General features: G+C 46.8%; 1 protein-coding gene across 2 annotated transcripts in view; it reads right to left on the bottom strand.

The window, feature by feature from the left end:
• The window catches only part of Fstl4 (follistatin like 4), a 398369-nt gene that overhangs the window by 329054 nt on the left and 48608 nt on the right, over positions 1 to 20707 (bottom strand). For both annotated transcript variants that reach the window (XM_055602883.1, XM_055602884.1), the window contains exon 3: positions 20451 to 20484. In XM_055602883.1, the coding sequence (XP_055458858.1) occupies positions 20451 to 20484 (34 nt within the window). The remainder of the gene's footprint in view (positions 1 to 20450; positions 20485 to 20707) is intronic.

The following is a 20707-nucleotide window of genomic DNA, read 5'->3' as shown; positions in this document are numbered from 1 at the left end:
CTCAACTCTTTGTGTAAACAGGACAAAATAAAGCAACTAGACACAATGTTGAGCAGGGAGGAGTCAGAGGACAGGAAAGAGGGGAGAAGCCAGACATGGAGAGATGGACTGGACCTAAGATATCACTAAAAGCAAGTATAATGTGAGAAATCTAAATGTTAGGAAACTATGAGGGCTTGGAGGTTTAGGATGGAGTAGCTATTGCCCAGCATTGTGTTCTAGGTTAACTAAATAAACCCAGTGTCTGTGTGGTGATTTGTTTATACAGCTGTTTAAGATTAACAGCAAGCTTTACTAAAAGATAATGGTAAATATTAATCCACAACTACAACAGGCCACCAAGGAGGTTGATGTGAAATCAAGTTGTTATGAGTTCTCTTTTTTTTTTTTTTAAATTAGACTACAAGTTTAGTTTGTTATTTTATTTTTAGGGTTTATAGCTATGCTAACAACTGGCTCGCCCCCCTCCATCCTGTATCATTCTTTTCCATTTTAATTTTTATTGTTGAGATAGGGACTCACTAGACAGCCCGTTTCACCCTCCCGTCTCAGCCTCCCGAGTGCTGGAATTACAGGTGAACAGCACCACAGCCAGGCCATCCTTCTTAGGTTTGGGCTTCACATTTCACCAGCCTTGTAGGCACGCATGCTTGTTCTTCATTCTTCAAAGTCCATACTAAAGCAAAACGGGAGCACATTCAGTACTTGTTGGAATCCCCTGGGCCACTCTCTGTATCTGCTGCCGTCGTGGTGGTAAAAAATTTGCAGTGATTGGCCCAGTTCTCTCATTAGCTACTAGAATGGCTGAGTTTTTACATTCTTATTTTTACTTTCTGGGGGGGTTGAGATTGTGTTTTAATGACAACATTGCTTCCTTCCCTTTCATCCCTCCAAAACCTCCCACATGCCCCTCCCTGCTCACCTTTGAACTCGTGGCTTTTGCTCTCATTGTTATTGCATGCATACGTGTGTTTACATGTGCCTATATGTTCCCAAAGACAACCTGCCACAGCCATAGAATGTTACTCATATGTACGCTTTCTATGGGGGCTGTCTATTTGGGACAAGACAATCAAGTCCTCCCTGGGGAGGACCACCTCCCTCACTCCCAGCTCTCCTCAGTTGCCTGAATCTCTCTGTAGGGGGGAGGAGGCCTCATGGGCTTTTCTTACATACAGTTGGGCGTGTTCGCTGGCGTACTCCTTGTGAAGCTCACATTTGAACAGTCATGCTTGGTGACACTTTACAAGGTCTGACGCACCAGGTGACACAGCGTCACGGCAGACTCCCTGACCCCCTGGCTCTTAGACTCTTCCTACCCTGAGCCTTAGATGTGGGAGTGAGTGTTCTTATAGATGAGTCCGTTGGGACTGAACTCCACAACTCTGCATATTGGTTGGTTGTGTTTTTCCGAAGTGGTCCCAGTCTGTTGCAAAGAGTATTATTACTTTTTTATCATGTACATGCCTGGGTGTGCATATGTGCACGTGAGCGCAGGTGCCCATGGGAGGACAGAGAGCAGCGGGTTCCTTGGAGCTGGAGTTGCAGGAGTCATAAGCCTAGGAACCAAAGCCGGTCTTCTAGAATAGCACTTCCTGCTCTTACTCACTGAGCCATCGCTCTGGCTCCATGATCAGGTTGTATTTTTATTTAAGTTGGCTTTAAAAAAAAAAAAAAAAAAAAAAACAAACTTTTTTTTTCTATGAATTGGGCCATACGAACTTTCAACTGTGTTGCCAAAATAACATTCTGTTAGCATTTTAGTTTTATCAGATTCAATTCTTAAATTTCTATTTTATTCTTGGTAAAATGTTCTCTTCTCTCTGTGTGTCTCTTTTTTTTTTTTTTTTTTTTTGCTAGACTTTTCCTGTTTTTTTTTTTCTTTTCAGAAAAATCAGAATATTTTTTTGATCCTTTCAGCTACTTTTTATTCTAATTTTATCCATCCCTTTTCATGATGGGTCTTTATTATTTGTTCCCTCTGGTTTACTGGCTTTATTCTAACAGGCTTTTTTTTTTCCCCCTAACTCTGTGAGTTGGATATTTAACTCATCAGATTTTGTGGTTTCTTATTCTAATGGAGCTATTTAAAATAGTGTAATAGCTCCCACTGCAATTATGAATCTGTCTACTTTCCTTCACACCACACACACACACACACACATACACACACACACCACACACACCACATACACACACACACACATACACACACACACACACACACACACACACACACACACACACACACAGACTTTATATTTGCAGTGCTGAGCCCCTCAGTGAACACACAGGACCTAGACTGATTGTATTCCTAGGACATTTATTATTGTTTAGTGATGCTCCACCACCCACCTGTGACAGCTGGGACTGAACCAAGGCCCCCTCCTCAGGAGCTCAGCACTCTACCCCTGAGCCACCCTCAGCCCTGGCAAACATCTTACCCCCCACCGAGGCCCTGTGACTCTTCCTCTCTCTCACACATGCTAAAACCAACAGGAGATGGTCCTGGCGGTTTTCTTATACTATTCTCTTTCATTCTTTATTTCCAGATTTTCGTTATCCTTGTTATATTATTTATCATAATTATCATAACAGACTCAACCTAGCGCATCATGCATGCCAGGCCAGGGGTCTGCCACTAGCCATGTGTCCAGTCCTTGTTTTTTAACTCCATTTTATGTATGTGTTCCTGGTGCTTGTGTACGTGCATACACATATTCACCTGTGTGTGGACGCATGGGTGTATATGTTGTCATGCGCTTTTGAGTGCATGTGCGTGGAGGCCCGAGATTGACATCCTCTGAGTTCCTTCCTTGATTGCTCTCCACATTATATTTTGAGGCGGGGTCTTTCACTGAAATCAGTGTTTGCCGCTTCAGCTCTAGCTAGCTCGCTCTAGGATCTCTTGTCTCTGCCTTTGGCCTGCTGGAACTGTAGACAGGCTGCCATACAGGCTGCCATATCTACCCAACTGTCAGAACTGACCTCTCAAAGGCTCCGTTCTCTAAGGGAGGGCCGTATTTCCCCACGAATGGGCCCCCTGCACCCTACAGCTCACAGGGAAACTGAAACCCTCGAATGAAGCCCAGACAGGGGGCCAGGCCAGGAAGGGGACTCATAATCATGGGGGAAAAAATCACCAATGCAAACTCTGAGTGCTCACCATGTCAACAAGAGCCGACAGAGGACTTTGAAATTACTGTCATTAGTGAGGGGAAGACGGAGAATACCGATGGATAATTGGAACCTATTAGAAATGGGCACTCCAGAACTCAGAAGCGCAGCCCCTGGTTTTAAGAAATTATTGACGAGACAATATCAAAATGGGCACTCTGAAAAGTAAAGGTTAAATAATGCTGAGAGAGAAAGGCAGGCAGAGCAGGAGAGGTACAGGACATGCTTGCCAAGTCTAAATTTCCATAGTGACCAATCTACCCTCTCAACACACTGAGGGCCTTGTCCTACCACTTCCTGGCTTCCACGGGAAAGTGCACGCAAGTGCCCGTAAGAAATGTCTTTTCTCCGTGGCTCCGGTTAAGGTCATCGCTTTGTCCTCAGAAAACATGTGGGCGTGGGTTCCTCTTCGGTTATCTTCTTTGAGATTTCTTAGACTTCGTGTATCTGGTGGTGGGCTGCTTTCCTTTGGTTTTGCTCGAAACTTTCAACCCTGACCTCTTCTGTCACCAGCTCCCTCCCTTCCCGTAGTTCCCTGTGCAAGTGCTTCCGTTCCTGCTTGTCCTTGCTGTGTGCAACCGCGCTAACTCCTAACTGCACTCTGCACGCAGCCAGGACGTCTCCCGGTTCTCTTCGGTTACATCCGACTTGCTCTTGAAATCCACCAGTTGATTGTGTATGTTCACAGTTGAGTGTGTATGCGTGGGTGTATGTGAGCGTGTGTTCAGGAGTGCAGCTGTACATGTCTGTAGACAGACTGGAGGGCTGTTTCTCAGGTGCCCGGTGCCCATGGAGACCAGAAGAGGGTATCAGATCTCCTGGAACTGAAGTTGACTGTGGCTGTCCGCGGCGATGTGGGTTGGGGGACGCAAACTTGTATCCTCTGAGAGAGCAGCTAGTGTGCTCTTAATCCAGCCCCAAACCAGCTGTTTATATCGCTTCCGGGAGCGAACTCAGGTCCCTGTGCTTATAATCCCTTCAACTGGGCTATCTCCCCATCTCTAACTGTTCGAAAAACCCAATTAAGTTTTATTTCTAAAAATCACATTTGGTTGTTTTTCAGATTATCCAGTTTGTTTAGTAGATAGAGCGTTTTCTTTGCTCACGCCTTCGCCTCCCTTTCTCATTTCCTATATCAAGCATGCTTTTATTCTGTATTTGTTAATTCAAATGTTTCTCTGCCTGCTGGCTCTTATTTAGTGCCTTGCTTCCCTTCATACTTAAAACGGAGCCTTTGACAATGACACTCACAGGACAGTAGACTCTGTAGTGAAGAGTTTGCCCTGACAGGGTTTGTTTACTCCACCAGGTACCCTAGAATACTCCAGGTTGGGGCCGGTGAAGGCCAGTTCTTGGCTGGAGGCCTCCTCAAGAACTCCTACCACAAGAACCCTGGTTGGGCATCTTCTCAGAGAAGCTTTCTTGGTTCCTGCCTTTGCCTGGCACCATGTTCTAAGACAAGAAATTCCCTTCATTCCCTTCTGAGAGAAGGCGGGGCCTGGTGATTTCTGCTCTAACCCTGAACTAGCACTGAGGCCTGGCAGGGGCTGGGTGGTAGCTGAAGTGGGTTTTCTAATAAACTGATGTGTCCTGGGCTCAGCTCCCAACCCCCAAGCCTCCTGAGGTCACAAACATCAGAGCTCAATGTCACTGGCACAAGAAGACTCTCAAAGCAAAACTGTCTGCCTCTAAGCCCCGATTTCCTACTTTCTCTGGCTTTCCTGGCTTTTCTATCAGTCCTTCCCTTCCCTGCCTTCCCACCAATGCCTTTAAAGGATGGCTGGGATATTTTACCTATAATTTTCAATTGCTTTAAGTGACAGAGTCAGCTAAGGTGCCTCATCTCCCACGTGGCAGGAACAGCAGCCTGTGCAAACAGTCCCAGAGTTTTGACTTCATTACTCCTCTCCCCATGTGGCAGATAAATGTGATTACCTAGCAGGGATAAAAGAAAATCAGATGGCCTGCTTTAATCCATGATGTCCGGAACAATGCCTCTCAGCAAGCATTCTCTGAAGACTCCTTGCCTCCTGTCACTGCAGGCACAGGGAGGAAGAGGATACAAACCCAGGGGACCCCAAACGGGACCAGACCATAGCCAAGGGTGAAGGGCAACAGGGAAAGACATCTCATCCTTGCTAGCTTTGAATCTTGAGATTTGTGAGTTTCAATAGGAGCAATCATAGAAGGCAGAAAACTAGTGACCAGCCAGGACAGGGGGTAGGGGGAGGAATGGAGGGGTGTGGACTTGAAGGGAAGAGAGTAGAACCCAGGTGGTATTAGGGGAGAAGAGGAGTGAGAGATGGGAGGGCAGGGTAGGTAAAGGAGTGAGTATGGGGAGACGTGACTAAAGATCTTTGAAAATGCCATGTGGAAATCTAAGATTGTAGGAGTGTCTTAACTGTGTGTGTGTGTGTGTGTGTGTGTGTGTGTGTGTGTGTGTGTGTGTGCGTGCGCACTTTCTGTACATGCTACCAAGGGAGAAAAGTAGTCAACAATATTACCTAGATGTCAACTCTGTGAGCTGCAGCAATGACTGCCCTGGCAAGATACGCCATTGGTACAAGCTACCACAGTGGCATGAATGGAATTTTTGCCACTTCCCAAGATGGAACCCAGGCCTGGTACTAATAACTGGCCAAAACTCCATGGCCAACTAGATCCTAGGCCCTAGGGGAGAAACAAATTATTATGCTAAATAGATACAATAATAAGCTCCCCCCTGAGATTTTAGCTTTATACATGTAGAGCAATACATCAGTGTGTTTCTCAACCCTTATTAGGGAATACTTTTTTTTGTTGTTTGTTTTTTCAAGACCGAGTTTCTCTGTGTGGTAGACCAGCAGGCTGGCTTCAAACTCACAGAGATCCACCTGCCTCTGCCTCTCAAGTGCTGGAATTAAAGGCATGTTCTACCACCACTTGGCTAAAGGGGCCAAGTGTAGTAGAATAATACAGAAACTCACAATAGCTAACACTAAGAGAGTAAAAGAGTAAGAGGCAGTGGAATGTTCAGCTTTGTATCATACCCTGCTCCCACAAGGCTCAGAGATCCTCACGAAGGAGGAGTAGAAAGAGTGTAAGAGTCACAAGTGGTTGTCTGCATCAAAACCGTTTGCCAACACGACGTTCATTTCCATCACCCTAGAGAAAGTTCACGCAGGATCCAAATGAGTTGGGTCGTAACTCAGAATGGCTGCCTACAGAATTTGTTAATGCTGCGCCCCCGACCCCACCCCTCAAAAAGGAGAACATGATCGGTGATATGTGGGATCACAGTGAGAAGCAGGAGAATGGACCTGAGTAGCAGTAGCTAAAAGCACAGTCAAGACGCCATGTCTCAGGCTCAAGGGCCGTGGCTTCTCTGCTCTGTAAGAATGACGATTCCTTGACCTTTTACCTAGCATGCCACATTACATGGTAATTTATATTCAGGAGGCTTGTCCCAAGCCACAAGGGTACTTTTTTCCTCTCTCCTCTCCCATTTAAAAAGAAAGAAAGAAAGAAAGAAAGAAAGAAAGAAAGAAAGAAAGAAAGAAAGAAAGAAAGGAAGGAAGGAAAGAAAAAAGCTTAGTGTCCTTGTCCACACACTGTTCATCTGGGTAAGACGCTTCTTACTGTTTCCTAGAATGCTTTTCTAATAAACCTCCTGGGCTTCATATTCAGCCTTTCACAGCAAAGCAACCAAGTAATTGGGAATGATCAGTCCTAAAGACAAGAGTGAGCCAGAGAAGCTGTCGGTAGCCCTGATGGCCCCATTAGGTGCAGGCAGACCGGCGCGCACCGGTCTCTTGCCTCTGCTAATGACATTTGGGGGAAAACGAGTATAAGCAGGAGGATAAATCACAAGACAGTGTTTATAAACTGACTAATAAAGAATTAATGGGAACCCAATAATTACCAATTACGGAGGCAAGAGAAATAATAAAAACAATAAAATAGAAAACGTACAAAGCAAACAATTAAGACTGTTTTATTAGAACAACACTTGCAACTCAGCGAGCATTAGTTCTTGCCGCACAAGGGCAGTGGCTGTCACATGCATTTTGCACGTTAATAAAATGACACCGAGGGAGCTCATTGGCCCCCTCCGAGCTCTAGGACATTCACGAGCCCAGATTCGAAGTTTCGGCCACAGTCATGATTAGGCTGCAATGTCACCTCTCGTTAAATTCTAAATCTGTGCAGGGAGCCCACCATGGGTAATACTTTTGTAACACCACATGACTGATTTTGGAGATGCCAAACACTATCCTTGGGACAAACACTCTGATTAAAAATATGCTTCAGAATGTCTCTTCTTTTTCTTAACCCAGTGAACTGAAATATATCAATTAGAACTATTCTAGCCTAGTGAGTCCTATAAATACGTATTTAGATGCAAGGGGACGTCGGTGGGAAATATCTTTGGAAAGTAATTACTTTCAACACATGTGGAGTGTCTTTTAAATGCTTAAGCAACACTGTTTTAAATTTGTGCTGCTGACATAAAGAGGCACCCATATTAATTACCACACCCAATGCTTGATTGCAAATCTCTTGCCTAGAGCGAATGTTTATAGATCAAGGGCTGAATGACAGAAATGAAGATGGCTGAACAGGAAAGCCGAGGGCCCACTTCTAGCCACCAGTGTCAGTAGATTTCTTCAAAGGGGTGAGGAGCGGGTATAGGCAAGTCCCTGGTTCTGGGGCTGCGGCGGGTACCTGGCTCTCCTCTTATTGACATTGACTGCTGTGCTGTGGTTAGTATCTGCCACGCCTGAGGACAATAGTGAGATGGATCAGTCTTGTTGCCAACAACCTGAGTGTGACCTTTGGAAGCCATACAGTGAGAGATAAGAACCAATTGCTCCAAGTTGTCCTCTGACCTCCACCCCATGTTGTGGTACGTACACACACACACACACACACACACACACACACACGCTAAATAAGTGTGAAATAAATGAACCCGAATGCTTCCTGAAGCCACACAGAGAGCTTGATGAATGCAACCTTCCTAGGTTTTCCACATGGCACATTTATTTCCTGTACCGTATCCAGCCCATGGTATCAGGGATGCCCTAGGGAGTGGTGTGTGTGGACTGTGTCAGACAGATGAGAATGCACATCTGGGGACACGGCTGCCTCCAGTGTGGTTTTTGCATGTTTTTGCAGGACGCTATGTGGGCTCAGAATTATTTTTGCATAACATATGCAAAATGTTCTTTTTTTTTTTTTAAATGGCAACTCATTCAAATTAAAATAGAAAAAAAAACACTCCTATAGGTTGATAATCTAAGCCAAACAAAATATGGTTATAGGTTGCATTGTGGCCTGCCTTATGTTTGAAATAACTATGGAGTGGGAATTGGGCCCCAGAGGTCTTAGAGAAGCCTGTGTTTGCTTTGTAAACTGGGGGGATCCAAGATGGCTCAGCAGAAGTTTGGTAAGTTTAGTGGAACGTAAAGAGACTTACGAGTGTTCAAAAGGAAAGTGGGGACAGAGCCCTAATGATATTTTTTATTTTTATTTTCTATTAGCAGCCACAGGAACGCCATGTGCATGTGCAAAGGTCTCTCTCAGCCCCTTGAATATAGAAGAGTTACAGAATTCTCAGCATCCGTTGGTCCCTGGGCTGCAGTGACACAGAGCAGATGAGCACAGTGGAAGAGAGCTGCTTACCTCCTGGCAGCAGAGAAGCTCACCATCATCAAGAGCCCTGCCTGGTCCTCTGCCCTCCACCCCTGCAGGCCTGTCACATGAAGAACAAGGAGTCCATGTTTGAGCCCGAACTTTGAAACAGAATAATACAAACACTGTCAGATATCCAAAGCAAATGTATTTTCCCCAGTGGCCTCTGGGAAAGCTGTAGTTCCATTCTGTGAGCAGTTTCCTACAGAGCTAAATCTCAACCACCCACTCTGTTTTTTTCCCCTATTTATGAAATGAGAGCGCAGTGCCCCATCTCAGAAGGTATATATGGGGAATGACTGAGGCTATTCTAAAAACATTTCTGTTAGAGTCCTTCTTACCTACAGGATTGAAGGCCAAAAATGTAGACAGTATGATGCATGCCTTTGTCTTTCATCCTAGCACCTAGGAGGCAGAGGCAGTTTGGTCTTTGTTAGTAAGAGGCCAGCCTGGGCTACATAGTAAGACCTTGTTTCAAACACACACACACACACACACACACACACACACACACACACACACTGTGAAATGGGAAATGGCTTAATGAACAGTGGCCTTGGTGGCAGCTCTGGCTGAAAGGCTCTGTAAGCTGGGCTAGCTGGCCAGCAGGCTACTTGGTGGTCTCCTGTCCAGTCTCTGCTTCTCATCTCCAGACCGGCATGCTGGCATTGCAGATGCTTGCCCTACTGCTTCTGGCTTTAATGTCGATTCTGGGCATCTGAACTCAGGTTCAGGCTTGAGAGGCAAGTGTGTTTACACCCCGAGCTGTCTCCTTAGCTCCAGAGAGTGTTTTTAACTTTTCTGCTTCCACGCCCTAGCTGTCACTTAGGGAGTCACCTTTCTCCCATATTGGTTTGTGATATGCCAAACAGGGCACAGCTCATGACTCTTCCCTAGTTCTCACTCATCCGTTCATTGGGGGTAAATCTTATGCGACCCAGGTATGCACAGTCCCAGGGATCTCCAGTACCTCAGTGAGGAACCGAGGCAATGCCAGCTCTCTCCTGCTGAACTTTCTGAGAAAGGTTGGCACTCACTGTAAGGGAAGCCAGCCAGAAGGGTGAACTGAAGGGAAAAGCCAGGTTCCTGAGCCCCACATCAAGTGTGTCTGAAGCCAGCAACTCTGAAGCCAAGATTGTCAAGTGGCAATTCCCCTGTCCAGTGACAGATTCCCCCTGTCCTGTGGCAGGCAGGGGGAAGTGGTCAAGGGAGATCCTCTGCTAAGAAAACCATCCTTTGGACAAAGACTTGAGATTCTCTGTGGCGGTGTATTTTGATTGTCAACTTGACTAGACTTAGAATCATCTGTCTTCGAGGATGTTTCCAGAGAGAACTGGCTGAGGACAGATAACCAGTGGCCCAAGGAAAAACAGCATTGCCTGACAGCCTTCTGCTTCTCTCTGGGAAAGTGTGTCCATCGTTGCTGTGGCCATATAAGACTCCAGGTTCTCTGGCCTCCAGCAGGGTTGAATACAGTGACTTTCCCGGAGCTTTTGGGCCTTCAGTGCCATATTGGGACTACCCGGCACCTGGCTTGGTGGTCTGAGAAGCTATGGGAATCTTGCTCTCGTCAGCATACAGAGACACTGCTGGACTTCTCGGCCCTATCGTGTAAGCCAGCTTCACTCTCCATTCATAATATTTATAATTCTACCTTTCTGTTCCTCTAAGAACCTGCCTGATAAAGCCTGACCTAAGCAGACCATCCAGGAGGTTGTTCTACCAGGCGCTGGTGTCCTTTCTATCTTCCCTCACACTCTATACTAGACCCCTCTACCTGTGAGGTGGCCAGCTGTGGGCGCATAGGTAGCCTCTCTGTCCCCAGGACCTTCCTGTATCACCTCAGCTAACTCAGCTGCCAGGGATCATGGCTCCTCATCTCTGTACACACAGCACCCCTCAATCACCCCAAAGAAACTTCCATTAGCAACCAATGACCCAGAAATTGTGCCACCTTTTCACAGAGTGGTTTCTCTATCCCCGACACTGACTCTCCAATGGTCCCAGAACATTGCCTTAGCAGTAGGACAGCCAAGTGGCCCAGGAAGAACTGAGGAGTCATGGCCTACAAAGATGGGGGATGCTAGGAGCAAACTAGCTCTGTGTGCCAGTTCACATGCCAACCCAGATACCTCCCAAGCCTCCCCACCAATGGTTGAACCCTTAGTCCAAGGGGCTCTGGGTTTTTGTCAACATACCCCTGAGCTAGTGTTCACCACCCCTGCTCATTTCTCTAACACACAGGTCCTGACTTCCTGGGGATACTGATGCAAGGTCTTGTTTTCTAGGGTGAAATCCAACATTATACACCAGGCCCTCTATTAAGCAGGCCAGGAAGCATTTCCAGGAACTGAATAGAAGCCTTGGGCAAGAAGTATAACCCAATCAAAAAGGATTGTATAGAGACCCATGAACCAGTTATAACTCACTGGTCAGGCTCTCAACTCTTGTCACCTGATCTGGAAAGACCCTTCGGGGTAAGACACACTGTGATGCTACCATCATAGTCACAGGGAAGGAAAAAAAAAAAAAAACCAAAAACCCAGCCAACTGCTCAGCTAGTAAGGCTGATAAATCATGAGAGAACATTGACAGCCTCGCTAATTTAGACAAGCTGCCTCCTCCTTCAGCTTAGTCCCAGTTTGGGCTCTGCTCGTGCCGAAGCAGAGAAATTAAAGATTTGTTAAGAGACAACATGATCCGAAAATAATGAGATGGCACAGGTTTGGGAGGTGGGGGCTGTTAAAAAGAATTTTTAAGAGGTAAACTAATTTTGATGACAGCCAGAGAATTAGGACATAATGGTCAGTTGGGTTCTCTACTTCGTTTCCTAATAAAGAAAAGTGCTGGGTGACAATGAAACAAAGAGGCAGAAATAAATGGTTCTTAAGTCACAGATAATTAACTCCAAAGGCTTGCCGGTGGCACATTAATATGCTGGAGCAAACAGCTTCACAAAGCTTCAGTGCTTGCAGAGAGAAGACCATTTCAAGGGTTCCTAAAAGGTAGAGGCTCTTTCTGGTTTGGGGGCTAAGAAAGAAAGAAAGATGACAAACGTCAATTTTAACATTTGCTGGGTGCTCAGGGGAGTTGCGACAACTGTGCAAGAATGAGGACTCGGTAGGTCCCATAAGAGTGCGCCCAGCTCCCTCTCCCCTGGACGTTGAGGGGCGGGGTCATAAGGATAGGGCCTGGGAAAGGGCTGCTCCCCTGATCCTTGAGAATCTGCATCGCTCCAAACCCTTTGGGAAATAGTGCTGGTTAATTGTAACAGTGAACTTGCCACAACCTAGAATCACCCAGGAAGGGTGTCTCAGTTGAGACGTTATCTAGGGCAGGTTGTCCTGGGGTCATGCCTGCAGGGAGTGGTATGATCATGAATTGGCCCCGCCCACTGTGGGCAACACTGTAGGCGCTCCTTTTTAAACTCTGCTTTATTGGGGGTTCCTTGTGCCTCTACCCCCATTCCAACCCCCCCCAACCCTAGGTATAAGAGGAAGAAAGTTCAAAGGGCAAGGGCACGTAGACCTCTTCAGACTTAGTTCCGGCTGGTTAGTGTCGTCGGGTTCTTTGGGGGCAATACTAGTCTCAGATGTCAGGATATCTAGCAGTCCAGCAACAGCAAACAGCAAATTGCAACAGCTGAACAGACAAGCAGCCTTCTTCCTCCTCCATCTGTCCACCTCCTCACACCTCTCGCTCTCTCTACCCCAGAAGTCCACAGAGTTCCAGAGGCAAAAATCACGAGCCCGCACGAGGCTGTTACAAGCTGGCAAAGACCACGCCCCACACGAGGCAATTATCAGCCGTGGACAAACTAAAAGCAACTCCATATCCCGCACTTGGGAGTAAAACAAAAATGTATTTACATAACGTAACTGAGTTTTTAAAGAAACCAAAACGTCCACTACAGGACACCATTCCCCAGACAGGGCCCTGAACTGTGTAAGAGAGAATAAAACTTCCTGAGTGAGTGAGCAGGGGGCATAGGTGCTTTGACTCTCTGTTCTGGACTGTGGATGTGGGTGTGATCAGCTGTCTCAAGCTCCTGATGATGGGATTTGCCCCGCGATGACCGTCTGTGACCTGGAACAGTAAACCAAATGACCCTCTTTTTTCCTCTATTATTTCTTCAGGTCAGAAACCTTCAGAAATGAGACTACGACAGAAATTGTTACCTATTTGACAATGTGACTTTCCTGTGAAGTTTAGATAGGCATCCGCGGCCCAGGTATTGTGATGGTAATCCCCCCAAAAATGGCCCCATGAGCACTGTACTTAACAAGTGAGCAGGAATAGTGAGATGGTTCAGGAGGCGGCTTTGCCTGATGAGCTGATCCCAGTCAACAGAACACACACACACACACACACACACACACACACACACACTTATACAGTCACAAACCAAAAGGCTTGAACCCCTGCACTTGAACACTCCAGCAGCAGGGCTGAAACTGGATATAACTCTATCTGCTGGGGAATTAAAAAAAAAAAAAAAGACAGTGTGCTGCAAAAAAGCCGATCTGCTGAGTCAGGAATGGCAAGAGGAGAGTTCTCTCAAGTTCTTTGAGCCCAGCATTTATGCAATGAGCAGTGCTCCAGTGTTGAGGAGTGAAGGGTTGGGGCACGGGGAACTTTTCACCCTGCCTAGGCTGAAGTCTAGAACTTGAAGGGCTCATTGTCCTAAGCACTGTCAACTCTGGTTAATTTTCTGTACGTTCCCTCCACCTGCAGCCTTTAAAGAGGCTAGCCCCCACCCTATACCCAAAAAGACCCCTGGTAGTCCATTCATTGTTTCAGCCTGGAGTCAGCCAGTTCACATTGGACTAAGACACATTAGGCAGGCAACTGAGAGATCCAGAAAACATCTGCTAAACAAAATCAGAATTAATGGCAGACACCACAAGGATCTTTCTAGTTCAAGTTCCCCCAGATGCACAGAAAGATAAAGGGGCCATTAGAGGCAGCTGTCGACAGGGAATTGGTTCCAAGGGTTTTCAGGAAGCCAGAGTACCAGCTTCATACTCAGCGCTGGCAGGCCCTGTTTAGTTGGAGAATTTGCCTTGCTCTAAGCAGCCTAAGTTACCCAGAGCCACCTTGGCCAAGGGTGACAGTCACCTCCTCCTTTCCTCTCCTCTGAAGACAGCACCAGCCTTGCCCCCCCAGCCCTCCCTATTGTCTTGCTTGGAAAGCGAGGCCAAGCTGGCTAAGGCTGGGACCCAGTAAGTGAACCATCCTTGGGAGGGCCAGTAATATAACATGACACCCCGGTGCCCAGCTCCAAACTCAAGCCCCTAATCACAGCACAATCACAGACATCTGGAATAGCTTACAGATCACCTCCTGCCCTTCAGCGATAGCTGACAAGGGCTGAATTATCCAAGCCACTCGCTCCCGGAGCTCGAGGGCGCTCCTACGGCTGTAATTCAAAGTGATGGGATCAGTCAGAGAAAAGTGCTGGTGTGAGCCGATGGGTTCTGGCAGGCACAATCAGCATCCGCCCTCTGAGTGGACATGGGAGTGTCTCAGAAGGACAGAGGTTGGCAACTCTTCACTGTGAAGCTTCAGAAAAGGCTGAAATTAAATTTGGGGTGTCTGGAGAGGGATTCGGAAAGAGCTGGGCTGGAGCTAGGAAGAGGGCTCAGTGGCTAGAAGGCCTGCTGTGAAGTGAGGCCCAGAGTTAAGATTTCCCATCACCCATGTGAAAATGCAGGGCAGGCTTGGCGAGCGTCTGTGATCCCGGTGCTGGGCAGGTGGAGACAGGAGGATCCTCAGAGCCTCCTGGCCATCTGGCCTCTAAGGAGGACATGATTCCTGGCCCAGAGACACTCTGTGGTCTAGTCCTACCCCAACCCTCACTGCCGTAAGAAAGTCATTACCTCAAGCCTAATTTGGATACAAAGTCCCAAGAACTTCCCTTCATGAGTTGCCCTCCATGATGTAGGCTTGGCAGCCAATGCTATGTGCCATCTAGCTCTTGATGGGGCTGCCAGCTTAAACAGCCACCACCTGTAAGTGTGGGGTGTATCGGAGAGGCTGTGATCCCGTGGGGGGGGGGCTGTCAGAGAGAGTCCTTTGTAATGGAAGTTTTGGTTTCTTTGTATGTTATGAAAATATGCTTTTGTTTTAATCCCAAGTGTGGGATTTTAGTTGGGCTATAGTTTGTCCATAGCTGTTAATTGTCATGGGCAGGGAGTGATCTTTGCCAGCTGGCAACACTATTCCAAGTGCCGCACGGAGAGGGGTATGGTCTAGGACTCTGAAATTATAAATACGAGACCAAGAAAGTGATCGTGTGGTGTTCTGTGTGAAATTCCGTGGTGGTGTGTGGCGTGTGGCAGTTTGGCAGTTTGGAGAGACGAGAGACAGTGTGGTGGTTTGGAGCAGACAGACGGAGAGAAACGCTTCAGGGCACAGCGGCGTGGAGGAGACTGCTCGCTGTGTCTGCGGTTGATGGAGATGGGTAAAGAGCCCTAAAAGAACCCTTTGTCCCCAACTAGCAGGGAGAAGTAAAGGGGTCTTGGACCCCCCTCTCCCCACTAACCTTTTCTCTCTCCTACTTAAAGTTGGGGGGTTGGTGGAAAGGAGGTGGAGGCCTAAACGTCCCAAATAAAGTAGTTTTAAAAAAGACAGCTCCAGGTGGCTTTCTGCTACAGTCCTTGTCTCTACTGGCAAACGGAGGCATCTTTAGTGCAAGGTACTGCCTGCTTGGCTTGGGTCATGGCATACTGACGGTCAAGGGAGTTACAGAATTCTCTGGAGCTTCATAATAAGTAAGTCGGCATCATTGCGCCTACCTCACCCTTCCAGGCGGCTCAGCCCTGTGCCAGGCCACTGAGGAAGCTCTCCCCTTGCCTAGATTTGCTGGAGCAGGCCCCAAGAAGGCACTGAGTACAGGGCCAGCCATGAACAACCAAGACAGCTCAGTTAAATTTGTTCCATCCCTTGGGAAGCCGATTTGGGGACTGCTGCCTATTATCTTCCCCACTGAGAGTGTATTTAACACAAAAGCCGGAGCGATTCTGCAGCCCAAACAAACTCAACCGCAGCCTCCCAACTTATCTGGGTTTTTTTCAGTTCAGCACTTTGAGTGTACTGGTGCCCGGGGCTGATGCATTAAAGTACCACAAACTAGGAGGCTTCAAAGGCAGGGAATTCATCTTCTCACAGTTCTGAAAATCAGAAGACCAAAACCTACGGAGGAGTTGGCTGGACTGTTCACTGGACTCCTCTCTGAAGGCTCTCCCCACCCCCACCCCCCTTAGCTAGCGGCTGCCAGCAATGCCCTGCTCTACCTTCGCATGGCCTTCTTCTTCTGTGTCTATATATGAAGGTCCCACCGCCACTCATGAGACTAAAGCCAAAGCCGATCCAGTATGACTTTACCTTAACTTGGTATGTCTATTGTCAATAGAGATCCTATTAAATAAGATCATGTTCACAGATTCTGGCTTAGTACCTCACTGTACTATTTTTTTTTTTTTTGTCAGTCTGTATGTTTTCTTTGAGGACAGAGTCTTGAAATATGGCTCTGCAGTCACCACGTGACACCAGGCTTATTTGAACCTGAAACCCTCTCATCAATGCATCGCCCAGAAACATCCAAAGGACATAAACAGAATGTGTGTTTTCTTTTTATTAGAACATACTTGGCTATAACATTACCAGAGGTGGCAATGCACACTGGAGAACTGTAATAGTGTCTTAAAAACTTGTAGTAACAACTCAGAATAGCTCTTTTAAATTATCTTTTTAAAACCCAAAGGTCTTGGGTTTTCACTGGTATATCATGAAGACGAGACCAGGGTGCAAAAGGGCAGCTTGTATTTAACTCAAGAAATAATTATTGCCGCAAGGTCCTAGGTGGCCTGATGGGAGAGAAAAGTCATCCTTCACCAGCCTTGCCCAGCTGTGAGCTGGGAAAGCTACACTGACAACTGGCAAGATACCTCCGTGGGTGCAATGGTGACGTGGGCATTATGGAGCTTACTAGCCACTTCAGGGTCGGATAGAAGGCCTGCTCCACAGGAGGAAATGTGTGGCCGATACTGCAAATCTAGCCAAGAAACCATGGCCGGGGAGCTCTTGGGATAAACTTGCTACTGCTGTGTTTTTAAATGGACAACATAACAAACTGTCTCCAGCTTCCCAGTGTACAGGATGTTACTTCGTTTTTTAATATTTGCTTGTTAGGTCTACAGTGCTCTGCCTGCACGCCAGAAGGGTGCACCACATCTCATTACAGATGGTTGCGATCCATCGGGTGGTTGCTGGGAACTGAACTTGGGACCTTTGGAAGGGGCAGCCGGTGCTCTTAACCTCTGAGCCATCTCTCCAGCCCAAGAGGTTCATGTTTTTTCTGCACCCATAGATTGATGCCACTCTCAGACCTCATCTTTGCACAGTGGACAGTGTGTTAACACAGAAATTCACAAAATGGTCAAAATGCAGAGAATAAATGACTGTGGAGTGCTCAGCCATAACTGGGACATCTACACCATATCTCTTGTGTCCAAGACTTGGGAAACATCAAGGAAGAGAAGGAAGAGGGCCGTAAAGATTCTAAGAGCCAGAAGGCAGAGAGGACTGTGTTGAAACAGTGCCTTCGGGGCATTACGGGACCACTGCACTTGAACTCACCTACAAGCCAGTCAACATTCTAGCATGGACAGGGAGGGGTTCACTGCCTCCCACCTCTAGCTTGAAAACTGCTGACAGCTGTTTGCTATGGGAGAGAGGGTCATTTTTCTTTAAAGGTGTGGCATCTAACAGTCTCAGTGGATGCCCTCAGGCTCATGCGCTTGAGCAGTACAAGTTGGACTCAATGATTTCTGGAAAAAAAAAAAAGAAAGAAAAAAAAGGACAAAGTTGAAAAGGGTGGATGTAGGGGTGGATCTGGGAGGGATTGGAGGAATGGGGGATGAGTATGATCAAAATACATTGCACCCATGAAATTTCTCAACTATGAAAATATTCTATTAAAAAAGAAACACATTAAATAAATTACTAGCCCTGGCCTAGGACTGAGGGAGCATGGAGAGGAATGGAAGAGGTTTCTGCACTTGGGTGATGAATAGGGTAGATTAGCAGCGTACGTAAGCCAGATGCTTCAGGAAAGAGCTGGATGGTCTGAGGCAGAGGCGACTGGGCATGAGGCCCAAAGCACACAGGCTGCAGGCGCGCTGAATAAAGTCACAGGCACTCGCTTCCCTGGGCCCTGCCCACTCTGCGATTCAGCCTAGACTCCATCACCTCCCAGCTTAGTGGCCACCTCACCACACAGACCTAGTCAAACACTTCGAAAGTCACAGTGGGGACTTGCACTGTGTCACGTGTTTGGGACATGAACTCTCGGGTTGAGCTGGTGCCCCAAACAAAACACACCTACAAGCCTTTATAGACTCAAAGTCTCTCTCTCTCAGACTATGAACCCTCCTGGGCTTGGTGAATTGAGCATGACTAGGTTCTCCTTCTGCTCCAGGTCAAGTCCAGGCAGTATGTACACTGCTGGACAATAATCATCTATTTTGGAGTTTTGGTTTGGTTTGGTTTTTGAGACAGGGTTTCTCTGTGTGTCAAGCCTGACTGTTCTGAAACTTGCTTTGTAGACCAGCTGGCCTCAAACTCACAGAGATCTACCTACCTCTGCCTCCCAGGTGCTGGGGTTAAAGGCGTGAACCACCACGCCTGGCTTGTGATTATTTTTGTTGATAGAAATAATTTGGTGAATTTTTCACAGCATTTCTATGCCTTTTTTTTTTTTAACACTAAATACTATTCTAAAGATCCACACAGCCCATGGCAGTGGGTTCACAGACTCCAAATTCCCTGGAGTATCCTTCAAGGCCCTAACCTCCCTCTCTAACTGTCACATGACAGGCACTGACATCAAAAACTCTTAACCACTCAATGCTGACACGAAAAAAAAAAAAAAAAAGCATCATTCACAATAGGAGGAAACTAAGTCTGTGCTGTCAGGAGAGGTGTGCTAGCAACAGCTCAAAGACCACGTTCTCAGTCAGACGCCTCAGAAGCTGATGCTAAGGGAGCCAGGAGCGGTGAATGAAGACAGCGTAGCCCACCCATGTCTGTGCCCTTCCTGGCATACTCGCCCTCAAGGAATTCTAAGCCCTGTTAGTTCCAAAGACAAGGTTTTCTTTCTTTCTTTTTTTGTCTTTGGAAAGCAATACATAGGGCCGTCCCATAGTGCCAGTCTAATCATAGGTGTTTTCAGCACAGAGGCAGTAAGATTACAAAAAAGGTTAAGTTTATATGTGATCCCTTCAGGCAAATTAACTGTGGATGTTCCCAGCCAGGAGTACTCACGCGGACAGCTTATTATTCAAAGCTACAGCTCATGCCAGAGTCTACCTTTATTGCGGCTACTTCTCTCCAGCTGACAGTCACTGTTCCCACCGAGAATATGATCTTCAAAAGTAACTCCCTGCCCCAATCTGCTGTCATCCAATTTAATTCAGTATCAATATCCAAAGAATGTGCTTTGTTTGCCCTGTGGCAATGGTCTCAAGGCCACTGCATACTGAGTCCACTGAGGCCAGAGAGTTCACATTAGAATCAGGTCACCCAGGTCCTCCGGATGGACTGTTTCAGAAGCACAGACAACGGTCACACGGGCGATTTGTCGGGACAATGCCACCAGGATGTTATCAAGCTCTCAAGTGGCAAGGCGGTACCTTGGTTATCCAAGCTTCTCCTTGCCATGCTTACCACAGGTGCCAACTAGCCAGAAGGAGAGACATGTTTGACTTGGGAGGCGAGAGTGTTTTTCCTACCCCAGTGTGACTCTTCTTGGATACGGTTCCACAGAGAAGAGTGTGATTAAGGCTGAAATCAAAGCCTGAGTACTAGACCTAGGACACAACTGTGGTTTCTGACTTTATTCATTCCCTCCAATTCCTACAAGAAAGAGATGATTCCACAAATCGCACAAAAGACATTTGCTCATTAGAGACTAGCTGTTACTGAAAGTAAATAAGAGAAATTTCCGTTAGAAGATTCTGAAATTGCCATCTGTACATGCTTACCTCTGAGACCAGAACACAAACGTGCCAGAGGAAGGCTGGCAGGGAAAACGGAACATCACGGAATTGTTTTCAAAGGGGAAATTAATTGGTTATTTCTATTCTGGCTTAGCTGAAGCTGTAAAAATCTAATCAGAAACATTTTTCATAGTGCTTTGCCTGTCCTATAGTGAAACATACTCCCCAAACCATAAGCCATTTTGCTGCTGTCGTTGTTGTTTTTGGTGTGGCTGTTATTGATGTTTTCCACTGGATGAAACCAAATGACTTCAAACGTCACTCAAAAGTGAGAGTCATCTTCAGAGACCGTGGATGTGCTCTTGAGCAAGCCAGATCCCAGGAGCCATCTCTGATACTTCAAGGTACGGGAACAAGCCCCTGTTTTCACAGGCAAACCCAGCCTTAAGTTCCTGAGCCACGAGGCAAACAGCTAGCAAGCAGAAAAGGCCACATGGCATTTCAAAGAACAGGCTGCCCATAGGCTCAAGTTTCAGCTAAACCACTTCCAAAATGTCAGCGCCGGGAAGGATATAGATGTAAGTAAAGTTTTTTTCCTACCTTCTCTGCTTGTGACTTCAAAGCCTCTCGTTTCCTGAAAGAGAAGAGAGATGCGGTTTTGAAGAATAATTCGTAGGAACACAAAGTACAGCTCCTTGCAAATGACTCCTGTCTTGTTAGCTGAATTTTGACCAAAAGATGAATCGAATAGCAAGGTGGGACAGTCAGCAGTGCTGTGCATGGGTCAACGCACATATATACACTTCTAAATAGGAGCAATGTAAAAACGTAGTATTGGGGCTGGAGAGTGTACGCGC

Source organism: Psammomys obesus, unplaced genomic scaffold, assembly GCF_907164565.1.
Source record: "Psammomys obesus unplaced genomic scaffold, mPsaObe1.curated_primary_1811, whole genome shotgun sequence".
Taxonomy (NCBI): domain Eukaryota; kingdom Metazoa; phylum Chordata; class Mammalia; order Rodentia; family Muridae; genus Psammomys; species Psammomys obesus.
The sequence above is the reverse complement of the archived record's forward strand: the minus strand, read 5'-3'. Positions and strand labels throughout refer to the sequence as shown.